The sequence below is a fragment of the Aythya marila genome (genome assembly GCF_965140915.1).
Source record: "Aythya marila genome assembly, chromosome: 25".
Lineage (NCBI taxonomy): Eukaryota > Metazoa > Chordata > Aves > Anseriformes > Anatidae > Aythya > Aythya marila.
This window is the reverse complement of record NC_139066.1, coordinates 1,014,572-1,036,483: the sequence shown is the minus strand read 5'-3', so window position 1 is coordinate 1,036,483 and position 21,912 is coordinate 1,014,572. Positions and strand designations below refer to the sequence as shown.

Sequence of the window (21,912 nt, the reverse complement as noted above, 5' to 3'; positions counted from 1 at the left end):
AAGCACAGTCAGTGCTGCTTTCCTCATCCCAGCCTCACAGTCCAACGGGGCTGTTCTTGCTTGGTTAATCTTTCTCCCTAAACTAATTCAAACCATGTTTATGAGGAGTATTTCTACAGTCCTTGAACAGATTGGCAGTCCGTTGGTACTCATTTGGCTTTCCAGAAAAGCTGCAGTGTTTTCAGCAGTGTCAACAGTGTCTTTGAACCTGTCATTTGGGGTAGTAGTCTCCAAAAATGCTAATTAGGTGAGCAGGAATAATAATGATAATAATAGAAGCGAATCTTAAATTCTGTAAATGCAATCAAAACCTACAGGGTGAGTTGGTTATTTAGCTTTACTTTTAAAATTCTGTTTTGTTGGTAATTTGCTTTAACGCTGGGGTCCGGTGATGAAGCAGAGTTCTGCGGTCCCAGAGAGGAAGGGGCAGGAGGTGTCACATCCTTCTGAAAGTGGTCTTAACACTGCAAGAGCTGTTCACAAATATGAATTTGACTTTAGCTTATATCTACACATGTTCCTACAAATATGCAGTCTCAAAAACTATGGTTTTGGAGGATGCTGAGTTGAAGTGGTGGTTATCCCTGCTGGTATCTTAATACCTCCAGACATACACTGAGTCTTTTGGGCAGAAACCTGTGATAGGTAGAACAAAGAGCTTTTCTTGTTTGTTTGTTTCTATATATATGAAATGCTCTAGCTTTATAGAGTTACTGTGTTGCCATGTAACGTTTCTCAAGCACATATTTTACTGCCCATACCGTTCTCTTGAGAATCTGGTCTTTCTGTGATGGATTGCTGTGGGTGGCTCTTCTTTTTCTTTTAAATACTGATACTGGAAGTCCTTTGGTTGACATGAATGTAAATGATGAGATTCTGTAGGAACTCTCTTGGCATTTATCTTTTTATATTTTTTCTTTTCTTTTTTTCCTTCTCTGTAACTCCTTTTGTCTCATTTTTTTCCTTCATCCATACCTCTCCTATCCAGTTTGACAGGCTTCATCTCTAGTAAGTTATAATGTCATCACTGTGACTGATTGGACATAGAACTGACAAATTTGTTCTGGATGTGTCCTATCCCTTCTTTCATCTAATGAGCTATAAACTATGGAATAGAAATCTCTCAGGGAGGAGTTTGGTTAGGGTGCAAAAACTATAAACTGGATTGTTTTCTTTTTAATACTTAAAAATCTAAAAATCACTTCATTAAAAAAAAAAAAAAAATCAATTGCAAATAGGCACCTAAACAGCATTCAGAAAAGGGGCCTTTGTGCTTCTGTATTTCAGTTCTTCCATTTATAAAATGCAGCTCCAGGCTTGACAGCCTCATGGTGCAATAATGGGAGCTGCATAATTATCCCCCTGAAGAGCTGAGGCTGGTGGGATTGTAAGCATGGAATAATCTACTTTAGAATTTACCCTGGTAGCTGTCGTTGCTGAGAGGCTTTAATTACACTGTAATTGCACTGATAGATGATCTCCTGTCTGTACAGGAACTTCCTATTCCTGTTTTCCAACAGGAAAGCAGCATCTCGACTTCTGCCTTTTGTATCAAATGCAGATAGTCACTCTCTCCCCTTTGTACTGGGCTTGAAGTCATGAAGGGTAGACTTTTTGTACAGAGGTTTGTTGCATTTTTGAATGACAAAGGCGTGAATGACAACCCAAGCAGGCAAATCTGCAGTGGTTCACCACTGGGGGGTTTATGTAGCAATAACAAATAACTGTGAACTGGTCGCTATAATGTCTGTAATGAACAACTGACACCAATTCCCTTGAGGCAGAGAAGAGAGATGCATTTTTCTTGACTTCACACTCTTAACTACCATGTTCTAAAGATGCTGCAATTCAGTGGATTGAATGTGTGATAAATATCTGTGATATCAGTCTCATCAGAGGATTTATATTCATCTTGACGTTAGTTGCAACACAACAGTGTTGAGGGCAGATGTGGCATGGCCAAGCATCATTCTGATGTTAGCAACCCTGTTACTAGCACAAGGATGGGTCTCTCTGTGTGACAGTCTGGCTCGCTAACGTGTGGATAGAGAAGTGGCCCAAGCTCCATGTATTAGCAGGAGGAGATGGGGAGAGTTGCAGCCCATTCATCTTTACAATTGCAGACTCCTTCATAGCTTCTAAGTTCAGCTGTATTTCAGGAAGTTCTCTGCATATCCTGCAGTTTTCCTAAGTAGCTTATTTCCAGTTCATTAGAGGACTCGTTCTAGCAGATAAATGACCTTGTCTTTGTTTCTTGCCATACAACTGAGGGCTTACAATACAGGGATTATAAATCGCAGGCTTCAGGTCCAGCAAACTCCTACTCCTCACCAGTAATAGCTGCCACGACCACATCAAGCCTTCTACTTCAACACTGATTTGAAGTTCAAATGGGGTTGCTTCTACCTTCAGAGGTTGACACATGATGTCTGAGAGAGTGTGAAGAGTGCTGCTGACAGCCGCGTTCCCATGGCACAGCTGAGTTCTACGACTGAAGTAAAAATTGTCACCCACGCAGATTGCACGTTCTTAGATCTGGTAGGAGACTGTCGACTGAATAAAGACCCTGTAAACCTTGTTACCTTCAGTGCAGAGAGAATTTTCAGGAGAAAGCTTAAAAAGTTCATGCATAAATCTCTTAAAACTCTTTAAATTTTGCCAGCACATTGTATTTCACTATCCTCTCCATAAGGAAAGGAGAGCAAATAGAATAGGAACACGTTGTGTTGAATTACTGCAGCAGAAGAAAGTACTTAATGTGGTGGTGAGCTCGGAGAGAAGACCTCACACGGAACAGATCTGTCCCATGGCTGTCTGGGGGCACAGAATGCTTTGGGTTGGAAGGGACCTTAAAGATCCTGTCTATGCTCTGTCCTCAATGCTGCTACCTTTTTTGAGCCTGCTGCTCTCTGGAGTTTTGAAAAGAAGGGCAGGATGAAGAGAGCACTGCCCTGCCAGGGACTTGGCCAGCTATTTGGCAGCAGGGTGGTTTTCTCCACTGCGTGCAGGTTTGCCTCATCTCCCCAGTACAGAAAGGAGCCAAACCAGACTGTGAAAAAGCTATCCCTGAAGCACATCACATGGAGAGGTGAAGTCACTAGAGGAGAAAGGAGATGTAATGATCCTGAGGGTCTTTTCCAACCTAAACAATCCCACGAGTCTACAGCTGGCCCACAGCAGCAGCTTCATGTCCTGCTGTTTACCTGCTCGCTCCCCATGCCCACTCCTGGGCTACTTCATGAAGGATGGGCAGAGCAGGGATGCTGCCAACGCATGTATGTGTGGCTGGCTTAGTTTGTGCTCCCTCTCCTCAGTGCAGCTCTCCACCAGTATATTTCTACCCCAAGGACAGTCCTACAAGAGAAAGGTACAGGTTGGTGTTGTGTGTCACAAACTTAGGAAAGCAGGGAAACGTTTCAGTCCAACACCTTCCCCAAAAGATCCCTGGCTCATATCAGTTTCGAGGATACAAGGCTCTGCTTTTCCAAGGCCCCTATGTCTTAGCCTGTTCATTACTCATATTTGGCTTATTTGTATTCATTAGTGTGTGAAACCTCCATGCGCGTGTCAGTGCTGTGTATCTCCAGTTTATGCCGGGATATTCAGGGATGATCCTGTTTCTTCAGCATTACTGAATAGCAATTTGGGGCCATTCATGTTATCCTGAGTTTAGGAGAGACCTAAAATCATAGAAAACAGGGCTACATCACAGAAAATAGGACTAGCAGGAACCTTGGGAATGCATGTAATTCACCTCCTGATTGAGGACAACTCTGCCTTACCCTTCTCCATGCAGATGCTTGTCTAGTCTGTTCCCCTCCAGCGATGGGGGTTTCTGCAGGCACTCTGTTCCCATCCCTTGTTCTCCTGATGTCCAACTTGATTTTTTATATATTGTATTTAAAACTGGTGATTTTTGTCCTAAAAACAGAATATTTACTTCTTCTCTTATCTACCCTTTAGGTATATTATGTACGTAAGGTATATTAAGTGCTGCCCATCAGGACGGTTATGTGGCTTCTCACTCCTTCTAGACTTAAACTGTATTTTCTCTGGATCCTGTTTTCTGGATTTCTGATCTTTCTTGTTCTCCTCTGAACTGACTCAGGTCCACTTGCATCTTATTTGAACTTCAGTGCCTGAAACTGAATGCAATGTTCAGATAAGTAGAAATCTGATATATTTTTTGTCTTACAGTTTTGCCCTTTCTGTGCCCCTTTGTTAGAAAAGTATGAACTTGACTCATGTTCTGCATAACCATGGAACTTTGCATTTGTCCTCATTAAATTCATCCCTTTTTTTTCCTGCAACATGTGTTGAAATTGTGAGTTCTGTCCATGCACACTGAAATTTTATATTACCTACAGATTTAGTAAACACACTGTACTTCTTCATTCAGATATCTATTGAAACCATCAGGTAGTACTGGAACAGAGCAGACTCTTATGGAGAGCCCTTGGGGAAAGGGTCTGTGGTTTCCCAGAGAACAGTTTTATAGGTGGTTGTACAGCCAGATGTTTCATCAAGTCCAGGGACAAATTGCTGAAACTCTTAATTATCAGTTGTGATTAAGTTGAATTTTCTAATGTTAAGGTTTCAGAGAGGCTGCTTATCTCCATTTGTCGTAATGTTAGTGTTGCCATAAACAGATTTTTTGAAAAACTCCAGTTGAGGTGCATCTTCAACATATCCTCTGAAGCACATCTCCAGACACACTGTGACCTTCTGAGCTGAAAGAGCTGACTGGGATCCTCATCTGACTTCTCTCCTCAGCTAATGATGAGATTTCTGTGCAGGAGGCTCTGCCAGCCTGCAGAACATGCCAGTCCTTTTTGCAAGGGCTACTGTAAAAATAGTTTATATTGAGGTTATAAGAATACAATTTTACCTTGAAAAACAAGGGTGGGCACTTTGAGCCTTTACAACGCTTATTAACCTTTTATCTCCCTGTAAAGTTAGAAGTGGGTTAGCAACGAAGAGGAAGAAATGAATCAACTTCAAATCCCACTGTGGTTAAAACCAATTAATTTTAAAGAATTACAGTCACCCTTTACAAGCGTTGCTGGTGCTAGTTATAGACTGTATTGGCCTAACTGAAAGTTGCCTTTAACCTCATAAAATATGTAAGTAAACATTAAAAAAACACCTTGTAGGATTGCATATGGGGCATATCTGATGAGGGCAGGCTGACCGGCAGTGGAAGGTGTGCAGCCTTGTGGGACCCTCACCTGAGCTGGCTTGGGTCAGCCCAGCCAGCACAAGGCAGGAGTGGATGGAGCAGTGCCTCGTGTCCTGTTTGCTGTTGTCTGCCCTGTGCAGCCCCAGGGTGGTGCAGAGAGAAGAATGCGCATGCTGCTGGCTCGCGTTGGTGCTGTGATGTGCTTGTGATGCTGAACCAGCCTGAAGGGAACCACTTTTTGCCCTGCACAGAGCAGTGTTCAGTGACTGCCATCATTCAAGTATGTTGCTACAAGCTTTGTAGGAGTTGCATGCAGCATAGTTTAAGAATTGTAGAGTAATCCATGCTTCTTTTATATGTTGATATTGGAAAAGCCTTATCTGACTATCAGGACAATGAATGATATCGTTTGCTGTATTGTTTATGAAGACTGGTTTTGTTATCGTCCAAGTCTGTAGAGAAGAAGGATGTGAAACTGGTTCTGACATATAGCAAAGGACAATAGAGCTCGAATGAGTAACACAATTCTGTAACAGATCTTGTTGCAGTGTGCTAAGGGGAGGAACATGTTGTGTGCCGCTTGTCATTTCTGTTCTAGCCTTGTAATTCCTGTTAAACAACCAAACCTCATTCAAATGAGTATGGTGGACTGATGTTTTAAGGTTTTCATGTAGAAGCTGTTTTATTTTTATAGACTCTTTCTGAATGAAACTCGGTTTGCTTTGTCCCATTAGGAACCCTATTATGTCCGTTGCATTAAGCCCAATGATAAGAAGTCACCACAGATTTTTGACGAGGAACGTTGCAGGCATCAGGTTGAATACCTTGGCCTTCTGGAAAATGTGAGAGTGCGCCGAGCAGGATTTGCCTACCGCCAAACGTACGAGAAGTTTCTGCACAGGTAAGGAGGGTGTTGGCAAGTAACTCGCTTCAGCTCATTGCAAGACAGCTCGGGTGCTGGAACGATTTGGCTGTCTCCCCATGAGTGGACAGTAAGTCTCAAGTCCTCTGGGCTTGTGATCCTCACTTTTGAGCACATAGGGTAGTAGTGTGTGTTTGTTTTAATATCTGACATTGGATACAATAAAACATGGATCTAACAAGGATGCTGGATGCTGTCTCATTTTGTGGCAGCAGATGTGTTTAGAGGTGTGTACTTGGCACTCAGGCTCAGCTTCCTCGTGCTAAAATTCATTTGCTGTATTAGTCTCTTCAGAAGGAATGTGTAATGAGGTTCTTCCCCAGAGCATAACCCTAAAACCAGAACTAATTAACTTCTCTTTTCTCTCTGAATATTGTCTAATTGTTGCAGTGAAAGAGACAGACGTTATGTTTCTCGGGAAGTGCTTAATGGTGCACAGTGACATTATGCATGTGCAGGAGGAGACCTCTGGACTTAAAAACTGGAAGTCTAAAAAACAGATAATAACATGACCCCATTAAAACGTGTTTTGATCCTCCTTGGACTCTTTATTCCTAACAGACTTGTGACAAATGAAATATTTTAGATTGTAATTTGTCTTACAGCTTCATTAAATTAATATGGGTAGTAAGGATCCATCCTCTTAAGATTTTGAGTTGATTTTTACTTTTGTTGAGTCAAGTGAGGAAAAGTCCCTGAGAGAAGGAAAAAAGAAGAAAAAAAACAACTAGGCAGGTGAGATGTTGCATGTTGGAAGCAAAGTGATCTTGAAACATATTTTGCTGTTCACAGTGGAGATTTTCCTGGGTGTTTCACAGTACCTGACATAGAACGAAAGGGCATGACTTATCAAACACAGCCTGCAGTCTTGTTTATCAGTTCTCTTAAACATTATGCAGTGGTTAGTGCTTGCTTCTGCCCTCACGTGTGGAATTTATTACAACCTACTCTTTAAATTTGTGTAATGACTATTAATATAAACAGCTGCTTTGCTTTTAAAGAACATTTGATGAGCTCCTGTAATCTTAAAAACAGAAGTGCTGTTTACAGCCAGTAAACCAAATTAGCACATGGCAACTGGTACAGCTTTCAGGCTACTGCAACATTTGTTCTGCTGAACCCAGGAGTAGGATTAAACATCTAAAGTGTAAGATATCAGACACTGTATTTGCATACCCCATTATTTCTCTGAGTCCAGTCTACATTGACTTTTCTAAATTAAAAAACAACAACAACAAACTTCTGGCCTGGATGTTGTTTTTGTTTTGCTTTTGTTGAGGCAGAATTCTTTGTTCCTTGTTTTTGAGTGAGACTTGCCCCTCTTAAAAGGGCTAGGAGATATGACTTGTATACAAGCTGCACATTTTTGGAATGGCTTTTGAACAGGGATCGCAAGGCACTTCTGTTCCTTTCCTTTTTAACAGACTTACTGGGAGACAGAGCATGAGGGAGACTCCAAGCCCTTCAGCTCTGGATTCTTGCCCTGCACATGGGGCTCTTTTGAAGACAGATCTAGAGTAAGAGGGGAAGGAAATGACGTGAAGCACAATTAAGACCATTAAAGAATGTCCTTTCCAACATTTCCTTGAAATTAAGAGAATTCTTAGTTGAGCTCTGTGCAAACTAGTCTGCCCCTGCCAATTTGTAGAAAGTAAGATCTCCATACTTTTTGGTTGCACCAAGAGATGTGCTGTCACTTGGTAACTACATCTAATTGTGTGAAATGCACGCCAGGACCACCTGTCTTAAACAGCAGTGATACTTTTTTTTTTTTTTTTGTGCTTTAGTCTATATTTATTGTCAAAAAATTGCTGATTGCTGAGTGGGTTTCAGAATGGTGGGGGGGGTGAGGTAGGGGAAGAATCTGCGGGCACATGCGAGTGTAGCCCAACACTCAGACCATTAAGGCATCCACGTGCCTGCTTGCAGGTAGTGTTATACATAGCGTGAAAACAGCACCCAGATACCCATCAACTGCACAGTAGTGGGAGAAGAGAACGACCCTGCTTCACGTGCAGACTAAATATATTTCAGCAAAGCTTTGTACTCGAGTGGCTCATAAACATCTTGTTTTTAGGAGAACTGCGTGTGAATCCTAAGCTCTAGTAGCAGCCTCGTGCATGCTGGCTGTTTCTGCAGCTAAGCAGGGAAGGAGAAATGGATGTTTACTGTAAAAGTAACCTTGAAAGCTGTCAAGATCTTCAGGCAAAAGGAGAGGGGAAGGGTTGTGGTGTCAGTGAGCAGCTTTATTCTGGGTTCTGCCTCACTATAATTAGCAGCGAGGTCAAGACTTTGTCTTGCTGCGGCAGCCAGGCCACGCTCAGGGGAAGGGACTGGTGGCACTGCATAGGCCTGGCAGGAACAAAAGCACTGTGCTGAACTCCACCGCCAATCCCCCCACTCACGGTCCCATTGTCTTGGGATGTCTTTAAATGAGACAGCCCTATTTTTGTTGTGAAGTAGGAAGAGAATTATTTTTTTTTCCTTTGGTTGGGCATATTTCCAGTTCCCTGACGTCTCTCCCTGTTTTTTCTGTCCCCATCAGCTGAGCAGACCTGTTTAATAAAGTGTGGGTTAGCAGTGCCATCCTGATTGTCTTTTTTTCTTTTTTTTTTTTTTCCTAATGTAAGTGTTTTGAGGTGGAAGATTTTCCAGTTAATTAATTATTGTAGGAATGTTGTCCTGATGAGACCAGGAAAGAGAAACCAGTGTGAAATATTTCATGTCCTATGTGCATGTGCTTTTGAGAGTGGGAATGCTTTTGCCAGCCAAGTATAAATGCAGAATCTTCTGTTGAGTCTGAAGTTTTTTATATGCCCTTTTTATTTATCAATGATCTCTGTTCCGTGTGCTGCAGCCCTCACGCTGATAGCGTGCCCTGCTTAGATGCTGTGCGCACACGCATTTTTTCCCCTCTTCAAAAGCTTATTCAGAAAGGCTAATTTGATGAATGAAAGCGACAGTGTGGTATTTTCATCCAGGCTTATTTTAGTCTGTTTATCAAGTCCTTTAGTGCACCCACTCCCCTTGTAAAAAGGTTTGTTGTTGTGGCCGTTTAAGAGTAGCTGAGAATTCTGAATGTCTAAGATATTGAGATTGATGGCTGACTTGCATCATGGGCTTTTAAATAGAGAAGTGGTTAAGATTGCTGCATGCATGTTTTATTTAGGACATGAATGTGGGTAATATAACAGTGAAAATGTCTATTGCATTTTTGATTATGTCCATAAATTATATGCAGAAAATTCATTGTTGCTTTTTACAAATGTCTGTTCACACAATCAGCACTTTGTAAGGATAGTAAATCTTAGAAAGCGCAGGTATTTTGAAATTATTTTCGTACTTGATTCATGGTTGTCTTAGTTCCAATCCGCATTCTCTCTCTTGTTGTGAAAAGAGGTTTGGGAAGAAAGAACTAGAGTGAGTGGTTGAACAGTGATTACAGGCAGTACTATTGTTTGCACAAACCATGGCAGTCAACTGTCTGCTGCTTTGGTAAATAATGAAGTTTGTTAGAAATGGCTACAAAAATGAACAGGAACATTATTTGCAGAATTTTTAAATCTAGGTTGTCTGACTGAGTAGTTGATTACAGTTGAGTTCTGATGTAGAATGTGAGCAAACCAAAGCTTTTCTTCCTTGAAAATTAATAATAATAATAAAAAAAAAAAGTCAAATGCAGAGGGTGTGAGTAATGGAACTGCCAAATCTTCAGGAAGACAGTGGTGTGGTTTGTTGTGTCACATCAGTTCTGTGTTGATGAAGTGAGCTCCTCACAATAATTTCAGTGGCTCAAAATCATACCTCTTACATTCACTTTCCATGTACTTCGGCTTTTGAGGGTCACATCTCTTACACAAAATGTCTAAAGCTCTTCTACCTGTAATCAAATAATTTTATTAGAATTATTTCTAAAATGTGCTTAAGGTTGGCCTTTTTGAGAACACAGATGGCAAGCGTACATTTGTAAATTGTACCTTGTAATTCCAGGTACAAAATGATCTCAGAATTCACTTGGCCAAACCATGACCTCCCTTCAGACAAAGATGCTGTGAAGAAGCTCATAGAGAGTCATGGATTTCAGCATGACGTTGCTTATGGGAAGACCAAGATATTCATCCGTACACCTCGAACACTGTTCACCTTGGAGGAGCTGCATGCCAAAATGCTCGTGAGGATTGTCCTCTTCCTACAGAAGGTAAAGCTTAGTTTTACTGCATTAAAAAACTCAATTCAGCTTCCTTAAAACACCTTTACTTCCTTTGCAAGTGAGCTCACAAAAGTGACAAGTCTTTACAAATTGTAGAATGTTGCAGTTTGAATACTGCTTTTTTTTTTTTTTTAAAGCTCTTTTAGTAATACTGTGTAGCTGCATTAAAATCTTGATGTGGTACAATACACTGTGATCAGGAGAACTGGTAACATTGTTGGAAACTATTTAAAACAAAACAAAACTTTTTACTCAGTAAAAGTAGGCTGCTTAGACACTTAAAGGAACTTTTGTAGATAAATGTTGAGGAGTGTTACATAAAGGATGTTGAAACAGGTATATGTGCATAAAAGTTTATTGGTGGATCCATAGCTGATGACATACATCAGCTCTAATGATAAAACTTACAGGGGCAGAGAAAAGCAGGAAGAGGGAGAAAAAGGACAGGGAAAACTCTCCCCAGTGGCCAGGTAGGAAGAAAAGTGACAGGATCCCCAAATAAGCATCCTCCATTGGTGTCCTTGTAGCACACGGTCCTTTATCATATTTTTCCCATAATAATTACATATTTTTCATTAGGGCCAGCTCAAACTTCCTATTGTGTTTTTTTTTGTTTTTTTTTTCTGACAATCACATTACTGCTAACTGAGCAGAAAATGATCAGGGCAGATGCTCATGCATATTGGTTTATTAAGCTCTGTGCATACATGTCATTGAGTCTCCCAGTGTAAATCAAAAAATATAGCCAAGGGATAGAAAATGAGGGGAAAAGGACTGATTCGCACATTGGTGGCAATTTCTTCCCATGAGAACCTGCTATAACAGCAATATTGGGGTTTGCAGATGCAAGCCCACAGAATTACATCACAAGAACAAGGGAAACATTTGCTGCAGAGGCTCTGGAAAACACTGCCCCAGCAACTTGGGTGAAAGGGTAGCAGAGTGAAAGTCAGTCTACATAATTGCTTACAGAAGGCCCTTAGCATTACAAAGGGTAAGACACCTAAGGCACTGTGCAAGAGGATCTCTGCATGTTTCTCCCTCTTCCAAACATGGGATTGAGCTCTAGCTCTTTCTAGCATTACCCTTAGGATAAATGATTTTACGTTCTGTGACTGCAGGGCAAACGTGTTTTCAGACTTTCCTTATGAAGATATTCTTCTAAACAATAGGAATTGTTGTGACTTGGCAAACTCCTGAATCATTTAGGTGGTTTTGGGGACCACAACACATTGAAGCTGGCTTTGTAACCTCAAAAGCAACATACGCTGGAGGGGGAAAAAATACAAGAACTGGCTTTAGTACTTAGTCAAAACTGTGTTCTGTGTGAATGTGATCTGTCTGGCAAAAGAGCAGATTGCTGACTTCTATAGCCACTGAGATGGTAGAACTGACTTTGTCCTAACTAACAGAGATTGCTGGTAAGCTCAAGGTTTTAACATGTTTCTTAAACCCCTTCTGAAACACCTTTTGCCTGTCAGAAATAGAAACTGCTGATAGATGGGCATAAAACCTTCACATAGAAAAAGCCTGCTCTAAAGTTACGCAGTTAAGTTTACACAGACTTTCTAAATCTGATGGGCTGTGTCACTTTGGTAAAGAGTAAGACTCTGAAGGTAAAAAGTTATGACCTACAACCTCTAATGGTTTTGTGAAACTCTCAGGTTTGTTGCATTAACATGCTTGTTCTGATTTACCTTCTGGAACGCAAAAGAGTTCAACCAGTATGAAGGAGAAAATTGGAAGTCCTGGGTTGCATCTGTGGTGGTATTTGTTGTGCCAGATTGCATGGTGTATCTTTAGTAAGGAATTTTGTAAGTTTTGTATATGTATATGTGATTAGTTTTTCTGGAAATTCAAAGTTCAGACTGCTTAAATGACAAGGGACCTGCCTGTTCCTGAGCTTTGTGAGTCAGTGTTGTGTTTTGTTTTTTTTTGTTTGTTTGTTTGTTTGTTTTTAAGCAATGTTCTCCTTGCCCTGCTGATGAGTTTCACAACAGCTTTCTTGGACTGCTTGTAATTTTCCAGGTGTCTTTCCTTGAAATGGTAGCACACTTTTTCTGGTTTTCCTTTTGGATTGAAATGTGTCTGATGTGTGTGACCTTTAAGCCCTTTTCATACACCTCTGTTAGATTTTTCTGGATTATTTGACTGCTCTTTGGCTGTGCTCGCTCTGGTTTCTTGGGAGGAGCTTTCCTGTCTGCAGCTGCTTTTGCAAGCACATTGGTGTTATTTGGGGCATTCAGTGAGTTCTCTGGGTCATGCCACTGATCTGGAGTCTGTCTTTCTTCCCATGGTGATATGAGGCAGGCTAATGGCTTTCTTGTTGAATAAAGCTGCAGGGGGGACACCTTGCTCCCAAGTGACCTGAGTTTTCATACTAAACATCTGAGGAATTGAGAGGTGACCTTTTTTGAAATTGAAAGATGCAGTTACTGAAGAATAATTTAAAAGACCAATCTGTGCTGTGAAACAGATGATGTCTCACTGCAAGGTGAGCCCTGAAGCTCTTCCTTCAGATAAAATCTGCTAAACAGCAAGAGGCACAGTTTTGACAGCAACATGTCTGGTTTTGTGCGTTTCATGTTTTCTCTAGGTGCAAACTTCAATGCTATCTATATAGTCTGGGCTGTCATCTGGACTGGCTTCAGCAACTTTGGAGGGCTAAAGATTTCTAGGAGGTAAATACCCCATGAGGAGTAAGGGGTCAGCTCTGGCTCTGTGAGGGATTTTGCTGTAGTGGTGTTGTATAACATCAGACATGCTGGTTATGTATAGCAGAACTGTAGTGCTTCTGGGTTTTCTCTTGTTGGGACAATCAAGAGAGTAACAAAAGGTATATTCCTGGTGGACGTTGACCAATGGCCCACAAACCTCCCTCTCCTTCTTTTTCCTCTCCCTGAGTACAGCAGGACTAAGACAAGACTCTCTATGGAGGTGTATTTCTGTTCTGCCCAAAATACTGAAATAGGACAGATGGAGTCACCATCTTGTTTTTTTCTCTAGTGAGATTCTAATTTGCCCAATTAAGATTTGCAGGGAAAAGATAGTGCTAAAAGTACTGAAAAGTTTGTACTAAAAAGAAAAGTGGATGTCCACAGCTCCTTTCTGCAGCTTAACCCTTCTGTGGTTCACCTGTATTTCTGCTTATGCTTCCTGGATGTTCTTGTGGTAAAGTGCTTGCGCAGTGGTGGAGAGCTGTTCAGAGTCCTGGAGCTTGCAACTAAAGACAAGAAGCTCTAATGAAATCAGTAAAAGCGTGCTAAACAGCTCATCCACAAAAGGGCAGGTGTTGGGTTGATGTTTATAGGTATGTAATGGTACAGTGTTAAATCTGTCTGGAAAATGATCTTTTTTCTTCCATTTTCTGTATTTCTCTTACTGTTAGATTTCATTCTCTGCTCTATCACTCTTGTTATTGCAACAGCTGTGTTCTGCTACCAGTAGATGGGGCAGTTGCAGGCTGGCTGTGCTGAAAAAGGAGCAATCAACACAATAACAAATAAAATCTGAGGATTTTAAGAGGCCTTCCTGATGCTCTGAAACGTCAAGGCAATCTTGCCTGTATCTTAGTTTTTGTTTGCAACTGGCTTTCAGTGGTTCATGAAAAACTCACAAAAATTTAATTTGTGATGGTTTTTTCCCTACTTTATTTTTGCCTATAAGCATCAAAGGCTGCGTAAGGCAAGCTGTGATAATTCTGAGAATCACAAGATTAAATCTGAAAAGAAAGAGATGAACTTGATTAAAAATATACATAGAGTTTTCTGTTGTGTTGGAGCTACTCAAATTTGAATTTAGCAAAGGAAGAGACAACTGTAGCTAAAATGTGGTGTTGTGACAATAAGCACTTGTGTGATAAAAGCTGAGGGGAAATGCAAAGTGGAGCTTTAAAAGCAGCCGATCACAGGCTGGGGTCCAATAACATTTTTCTTTGTATAGGAAGGATTTTAAATGAAAGAAGAATCTGCTGATAGCAATTCTGTTTCTTGGTTGTTTTAAATGTACATTGTCATTTCTAATTATATATATTATGTGGTTTATTGCTCCCATATAAAACCTAAGGCTTTCAGAAAGATTCTGTAATTATCTTAAGAGCTTCATCATGTGGGTAACCCTTAACCCTTAAAATAATGCTGGTTCCTTTGTTTAATAATGATAAGAATTTGCTTCTTATGAGTTTGGTTAAATTGAATTAAAACAGCCATCCAGTTTAAGTAGATAATTTTGCTTTCTTTTGTTTTATGTCTTCTGAATGTCTTCTCCTTAAGCTTTATCTTTAACTCCCCTTTTTCCTCTGTAGTAAAATGTTAGTGGGATTCCAGGCTATAATTTTATTTCAGGCCAAGTCAGGAAGCAGATGTGATGTGATTTAGCTGTGGCAACTTGCTGGCTTCAGCAGAATTTAGCGAGTGAGAGCAGTCCGGTATCAGAAGATCCATATGGCAGGAGAGGCATTGCTATCCGAGTTAACTCGGATGGTCATTTTAGAAGCACTAGATGCAAACATAAATTCTTTTTATGTGACGCATTTGAGTTTAGTTACTATACCTGTGGTCTTGCCATCTATGATTGTCTTCATGAATGCAAATGGGGCGGCTTTAATGTTACTAATAAAAATATTAAAAACAAAAAAAAAGCTGCCATAAAACTCAGTTGCTTTTCTGCCCTTGGAAACGTTCCCACATATTCATTAGCTTTGTAAAACAGTGCTTTGTTTAAGAAGAGAGCCCAGCCAGCCAGCACGTGCAGTATGCAAAGATGATGTATCTTGTCAATATAATTTAGTGCACTATTTCGGTGTAATTTTATCAGGCCAGTACAGCTGCATATGATAATCACTTCACTAAATCTTTACTGCTTAATGCAGAGGAAGCGAGAATTGTTCTTGTGCTACAGCCCAGCACCTACCCGGGCACAAATCCTTGTGCATGGTCACCTTCTTGAAGCAGGAGGAAAACACTGCTGGTCAGGAGGCTCCTGGCTCTGCTGCGTGCTTAGGATATAAGCACACCGGGGAGGCCGTGCAGCAGGACAGCCGCTTCACTGCGGGCACCCACGGCCCCATCCCTGCAGCTGCCATTGGTGCGGAGAAGCAGGAAGGAGCCGTGGCTGATTTGCTGAAATTTAATGTCACACCTTCCCTTTCTTCTCCATCCCCATGAGTCCACGAAGCACAGTTTGCTAGGAAACGTTAACCACAAAGGGAAGCTTTCACTCGACAAAGAAGGCATTTTCACGTCAGATTATGGATTGGCAGTGGTAATCTGATGAGGGCTTCTGTGCAGTGACCCAAATAAAAGGTGATGTAGCACATTTGCCATCCAGAGTCAGCATTTACCATCTTGAGGGAAAGTGTATGTGAAGTTTTGAATCTAAGTGGAAATAGGTATATACCTGTGGATTTGTGCCATGGTTGGGGACTTTGATCCAGAGAGGCTTTGGTGGGGAGAAGCTGTGAAAGGAGATGCTTAATGTGCATCCAGAGGAGGAGCATGTGGGTGCTGTGAAGGACCAAGATGAAGGACTGGGTATCTCTGCTGTGCTGACAGTGCCATGTGCCAGTATGGCCAAGCTGATCTCTTAGCTGGCTGATCCGAGTGCTTCTCCCATGCTCTGTGCCTCCTTTGCACTACATTGCTTGTCTGCAACCAGTGAATGCATGGAGGCATCTCAGACTCAAATAGAACAAAGCAAAACAACAAAAAAAAAAAAAAGAGAAAGAAAATCCCACCACCTCTCCCCCCCCCCGCCATAAATAAATAACACATACACAAAAAAAATGTCAAGGGTGTGTTTTCTGTTGGTTGTTGTGTGGAGGAATGGTTAAGTGAAGTAGGTCATGTGAATGTTGAGCAACTAGGAGGTCGCGAGCTAACAAAGTATCGAACACAGCTCAAATGAGCCTGAGAAAGTACGTAAATAAGCCTGAGAAAATACATGAATGCGGCCTGGGAAGGAATGTAAGTTCTGGGAGGTTTTAGGGAGGTTTCAGGGAGGTTTCAGGTACAAGAACATGATATCTGTTGGTATGCTGGGAAAGTACTAACTGTTATTTTGGTGGGAAACTAGCTGATAAAATAGAGAAATGTACTAACCAATCATGAGCTTAGCTTTTGCAATATGTATGAGCTAATTATATTGAATTAGATAAAAGACGACTGAGCTATCCAATAAATCGAAGTTCACTGATCACTCATATTGAGCGTCTGTGTCTTCCTTCCGTCGACAACAAATGTCCTCGCAACAAATGGCGCCCGAACAGGGACTAACCTGAACGGGAACAGGGACATGCAATACAGGAACAGGGACTTCGCTGGAGTTGAACCTGCGCTGGAATTGTACCTGCGAGCCACGGTTGGACGGAATACGAGGACCGGTCCTGCAACGCAGCTCAGGAGGTGAAAAGGATTATAAATTGCTGAATCCCTGCATCCGAGGTCTGAAAGGTGAATGGACAAGAAACTTGGAATCCCCGCACCCGCAGCTCGGAAAGGGAGTCCTCGCACCCGGGATGAGCCTATAGAGGGTCCCGCCGGAAAGCGTCGCCGAGGTCTTTGCAAAGGCTGCAACGGTACCGACGTATATAAAGGTATGGAGAGACAAGCGGCGTATGATTTGCTCAAATGCTTTTTAGAAAAGCGGAGCACACAGCTTATAGACTGCAAAAAGGATTTACCAGGATTATTAGCATATGGGGTAGCTAAGGGTTGTTTTATCAATCCTGATACAGTTTTTGAACAAACAGAGTGGCGTAAATTTGGGGACAAATTGTTTGATGAAAATAAGGCTGCTAAAAAATTATTGAAGCCTTGGAGAGCAGTCACTAACGCCTTAGTTATACATCAGGCTGAGCAGAGAGTTGCTGCTACCGCTACAGAGCGACTGGGATTGCCGGGAAGTGCTGGAGCTGGGGATTGCCCACTGCTGCCTTCAGTGAGAACGGTAACGCTGCCTCAGGGGGCTACAGGGCAATGGGAGCCTCCCCCCCCTCAGTCACCGCCACGAGCAGCGCTGCACTCGGAGTTCCGCGGAATCGAACGGCAGCCGACCCTCACCGTGTGGCGAGTCGGCACAGAGCAGAGGGACGGACATCAGGACCCTGCAGCCTGTCTGACGTAACCATGGAAGCAGCGGCGGCTGTGCTGCTTCTCTCTGGCATTCTTTTTATAAGAGGTTTACCTTGCAATGAAAAAGGGATACTAACTGGAGTGTTAATAATTGTATGTGTTATTCTTAAATGTCCAGGTATTTTGTGTTGAAAGTATTTGTGTAAGGATAAGGTTTTAAAACAAAGTGTTGCAAGTCACTTCAGGAGGAACACAATGAGAGACAATACTTGTTTGTTTGGTTATGATTCTAAGTTATATTGGCTGCACGTATTGTTTGCTTATCATTCTAAATTATATTCTTGTGGTATGATTGAGGTTGTGGTATGATTGAGAGTGAGATGTGCAAGAGGCCTCTGAGTGTACAGTTGTGCTCTGAGTGTACAATTGTGCTCTGAGTGTGCAAGTGTGCTCTGGGTGTGAGTGTGCTGTGTACTGTGTTAGTGAGAGCGCATTTATTGCCATAGTACAGGCTGAAATCATAGGAAATTAGTACTGGTCAAGCAAAATCATGTTTCACAAGTATGGGGTCATTGTGTGAAGTAGCCACTAGGAGAAACTTAAGGGAACGTACTGTTTAAAACTTTTTGATCAAAAATGTTATAGAGATTTTGAAATGGTGCCGGAAACAGATACCCAGTGGATCACTGCAAAGCGGACTGAAGCAGCTTTAGAATCTGCACACGCCAAAGACGACCAGGAAGAGGTTCCTGATAATTATTCTGACAACGACGTGGGTTGTGACACCTCGACAACTGTCAAGAACAGCCTTCGATCACCATCAAGTGATTAGGTTTAAGTGTGTTACTATTAAGTTGTGTTACTTACTATTAATTGTGTTACCATTAAGTGCTTACAGTAATTGTAGTGTTATTAGGGTTAAGTTGTATAGTTGTGTTATGTTATGTATCCTTTCAGAACATGCTTGTTTGGGGTCCCAATAGGGGATCCAAAGGAACTGAGTGAAATGTTAGCACCATATTCTGCCAGTATTACTCTACTCAGTAGATCCTTTTCTGCAAACGTCTCGGATGGAGTAGTTGCTGCCCTGCAAGCTCTTAATAACTCACTGCCATGGGACCCTCAAGAACTGGATCTCCTGGGGTCTGTGGTAGTAGGGAATAGCAGTAGTAACTGGACACAAACATGCTTTGTACTCCATGAAGGGAAACAAAATAAAACGCACTGGACCAACATAACATCGAGGACCCTTGGATTTGAGGCCAATGGACATTACTGTGGATGGAACAACACCGGGAACATTAGTGTACCATTTGGGGCATATGGAATAGGTGACACCAATTCAATCTGGTTTCAAAGTCAGGCCAAAGCTTTGCCACCTGGTATGTTTTTAATCTGTGGGGACCGTGCATGGCAAGGAATACCAGCTAGTGCTTTTGGGGCTCCGTGTTACCTAGGACGACTCACACTTTTCGTTCCAGATTTGCACTCGTGGAAGAACTCGACAGGGAGCAGAAGAATTAAACGAGAATTAAAAACTTTGGGTTCTGACTGTAATGATGGTGTAGAATTGTGGGGTCCAGCAGAAAGATTCTTTGCTTCTTTGGTACCTGGTGTGGGAACTGCACATGCTTTGACTAACATTAATAAGCTTGCTTGTTGGGCTGTTAAACAATCAAATGTAACAACACAAGTTCTTTCTGAAATGTCGCAAGATATGGAGAGCATAAGACATGCTGTATTACAAAATAGGGCCGCTATTGATTTCTTGTTATTAGCTCAAGGACATGGGTGTGAAGATGTAGAAGGAATGTGTTGCTTTAATCTCTCTGATCATGGGCAATCAATTCACAATCAATTGAAATGGTTAAGGGATCATACACAAAAAATTACGATACAGAATAATTGGTTTGATGATTGGCTTAAATCTGTCTTTGGAAATGTAGGGGGATGGGTTTTTTACTTAATCAAAGAGGGACTTCGCCTTTTGCTTATAATTGTATTGATTATAATTGCTGCACGCATAGTCTTTAGCTGCTTATCTAGGAAACTAGAACAACTCACAGAGAAGGTGTTTATAGCCCAAAATAAAAACGGGGGAATTGTGGAGGAATGGTTAAGTGAAGTAGGTCATGTGAATGTTGAGCAACTAGGAGGTCGCGAGCTAACAAAGTATCGAACACAGCTCAAATGAGCCTGAGAAAGTACGTAAATAAGCCTGAGAAAATACATGAATGCGGCCTGGGAAGGAATGTAAGTTCTGGGAGGTTTTAGGGAGGTTTCAGGGAGGTTTCAGGTACAAGAACATGATATCTGTTGGTATGCTGGGAAAGTACTAACTGTTATTTTGGTGGGAAACTAGCTGATAAAATAGAGAAATGTACTAACCAATCATGAGCTTAGCTTTTGCAATATGTATGAGCTAATTATATTGAATTAGATAAAAGACGACTGAGCTATCCAATAAATCGAAGTTCACTGATCACTCATATTGAGCGTCTGTGTCTTCCTTCCGTCGACAACAAATGTCCTCGCAACATTGTTGAGCTCCACAACCAGCTCACTGTCCTTCAGATGAACATCTGTGCTGGCAAAAAATGAGGTCAGGGGCATGCCTGCTGGGGAAAGCAGAGAGGGGAAGAGTTACAGGATCCTACCCTGTCAGCAGCAGGTGCAATGGGGCACCTGAATACCTGCTTACCATCTTTTTCCTTGCCCAAGAAATGCTGTGGGGAAAAAAAATGCTTTAATCTAAATAAATGTAAATATCCATTTATTGTTTAGCAAGGGAGCAGAGAGGATATTGGGTATATGTATCAGTATTTAAAAATATGGCTCAGCAACATATGGATCATTGGGCAGCTGCCTAAGCTTTGAGACCTTGAGCTTCATGGCTGCTAGGGTCACCATACAACTTCCAAACTTCCCTGCATCAGGGGCAGACGGGGGCGAGTAAAATAAATAATAAATAAAAAGCCTTCCCTGAGTGTATTGGCAGCATCACAGAGAACACATTGGTGAGTGCATGAACTACTTCAGTGAGCTGAATGAGAAGCACAGCGCCCAGCTGTAGAGCAGGTAGCTGCATCATTCTGTAAACCCTTGATCTTGGTCTTCTGCTGTTTGCAGTGCTGCTTGTATGTTCTCCTAAATGACTGCTAATGACTGCTGCAAAGCCAACTGCAGTCTGCACTTAAGTGTGAATGATTCTGACTGCTGCCTCCAGCCTGCTTTTTGGGGTTTTACTTTACCATGTCAGGATAAGAAAGATCTTGATTGCAATGATGGATCAGAGGAGGTGGGGGTTGCTGGATCTCTGTGGCCCTCTGGAACGTCAGTCTCACTCAGACAGGGCTTTTTCCTTCCTTTTGAATAGATTTCTTTGAGCAAACACCTCTGCAGTCCTTTGTTTATTAAGCAAATATATTATGGTCCCGATCTTGCAAATCGAGCATTTCACATTCTAACCCTGCCCTTTCGCGTTTTTTGTTTTCGTGTTTTTTTCATGCTCATTTATGTATATCACAAATTTGGAAGACCAGAGTCTGCAACCATTGCCACTGATGCTTTGTTGTTGTTGTTGTGGAAGGGAGTCATTTTCTGTTGTGCCTCAACTTTTCATTTTTGACAAGGTGCTGATCTGCACCTCAACATGTCTTTAAGCCTTGTTTAAACTATAAAAATAGTGCCAGTGTGGTGTACTTGATTAAAGTGCAAGCGAGCCCAAATAGCATTTAGTAAACTGAACTTAGAAAATATCTTAATTTAACAGTAGTAAAAATACCAGTATCATGTGAACTGTGCCTATAATAAGGTAAAGATGCACAATTTCTGTGTATATCTTCTTCCATAATAGGACACTGCAGTATAAATCACGGTTTGTCTGAGGGAGTTTACCGCATTTTCATGGGGATGGGTGGTGAGCTATTCACATTGGCTAGGGGACTTTGGGGCAAAAACGAGCATATGGTGGTAGAGCTGTGTTTACTGAAGTGTCTCTGTAATTATTCTTTTCACCATGATTAATACTGTCCTCTCTAGCAGAGATGCATGTTTTAATGGCATTCCTGTCCTTTAGACAAAGGTAAGTCAAATTTGCTAGGTCTGTATGACTCCATTTTGCCTGTGTCTGCTCTTTGTTCTGGGAAGGCTTGTTAACAGAGCAGTGCTGTCACAACCTCAGAAACATAGAGCATAATTCTCAGCCGCTTCACTGAATGGATGTGGGTTTTAAACTGTAGCAGCTGCTGTGTGGCATCAGAGGGAAAGTCCCTCTGGAGTACAGTCATGTCTCCAAGAGGGACTGCAAGCAAATGCCTCAGGAGGACAGTAACCGGGCTAAAGTGCTTGTTGTACCTCTCCTTAATGCTTTCCCACTTCTTTCAGCCATTTGGACTTGGAACGACCTAAGCTGGATGCGTTTGTTTTTAATTTAGTAACACACAGTGGATTTCTCTTCCCTGAACTTGTCGTCAAACAAGTGCCACCAGCTTTTAGGTTTTGTAGTTGTCTTTGGCAAGCTCATCTAATC

The 21,912-nt window shown here is 41.7% G+C and overlaps 1 protein-coding gene across 2 annotated transcripts in view; it reads left to right on the top strand.

Annotated features, from left to right (window-relative positions):
- The window catches only part of MYO1D (myosin ID), a 161,710-nt gene that overhangs the window by 57,228 nt on the left and 82,570 nt on the right, over positions 1 to 21,912 (top strand). For both annotated transcript variants that reach the window (XM_082779267.1, XM_082779268.1), the window contains exons 15-16: positions 5,914 to 6,080; positions 10,092 to 10,299. In XM_082779267.1, the coding sequence (XP_082635393.1) occupies positions 5,914 to 6,080; positions 10,092 to 10,299 (375 nt within the window). The remainder of the gene's footprint in view (positions 1 to 5,913; positions 6,081 to 10,091; positions 10,300 to 21,912) is intronic.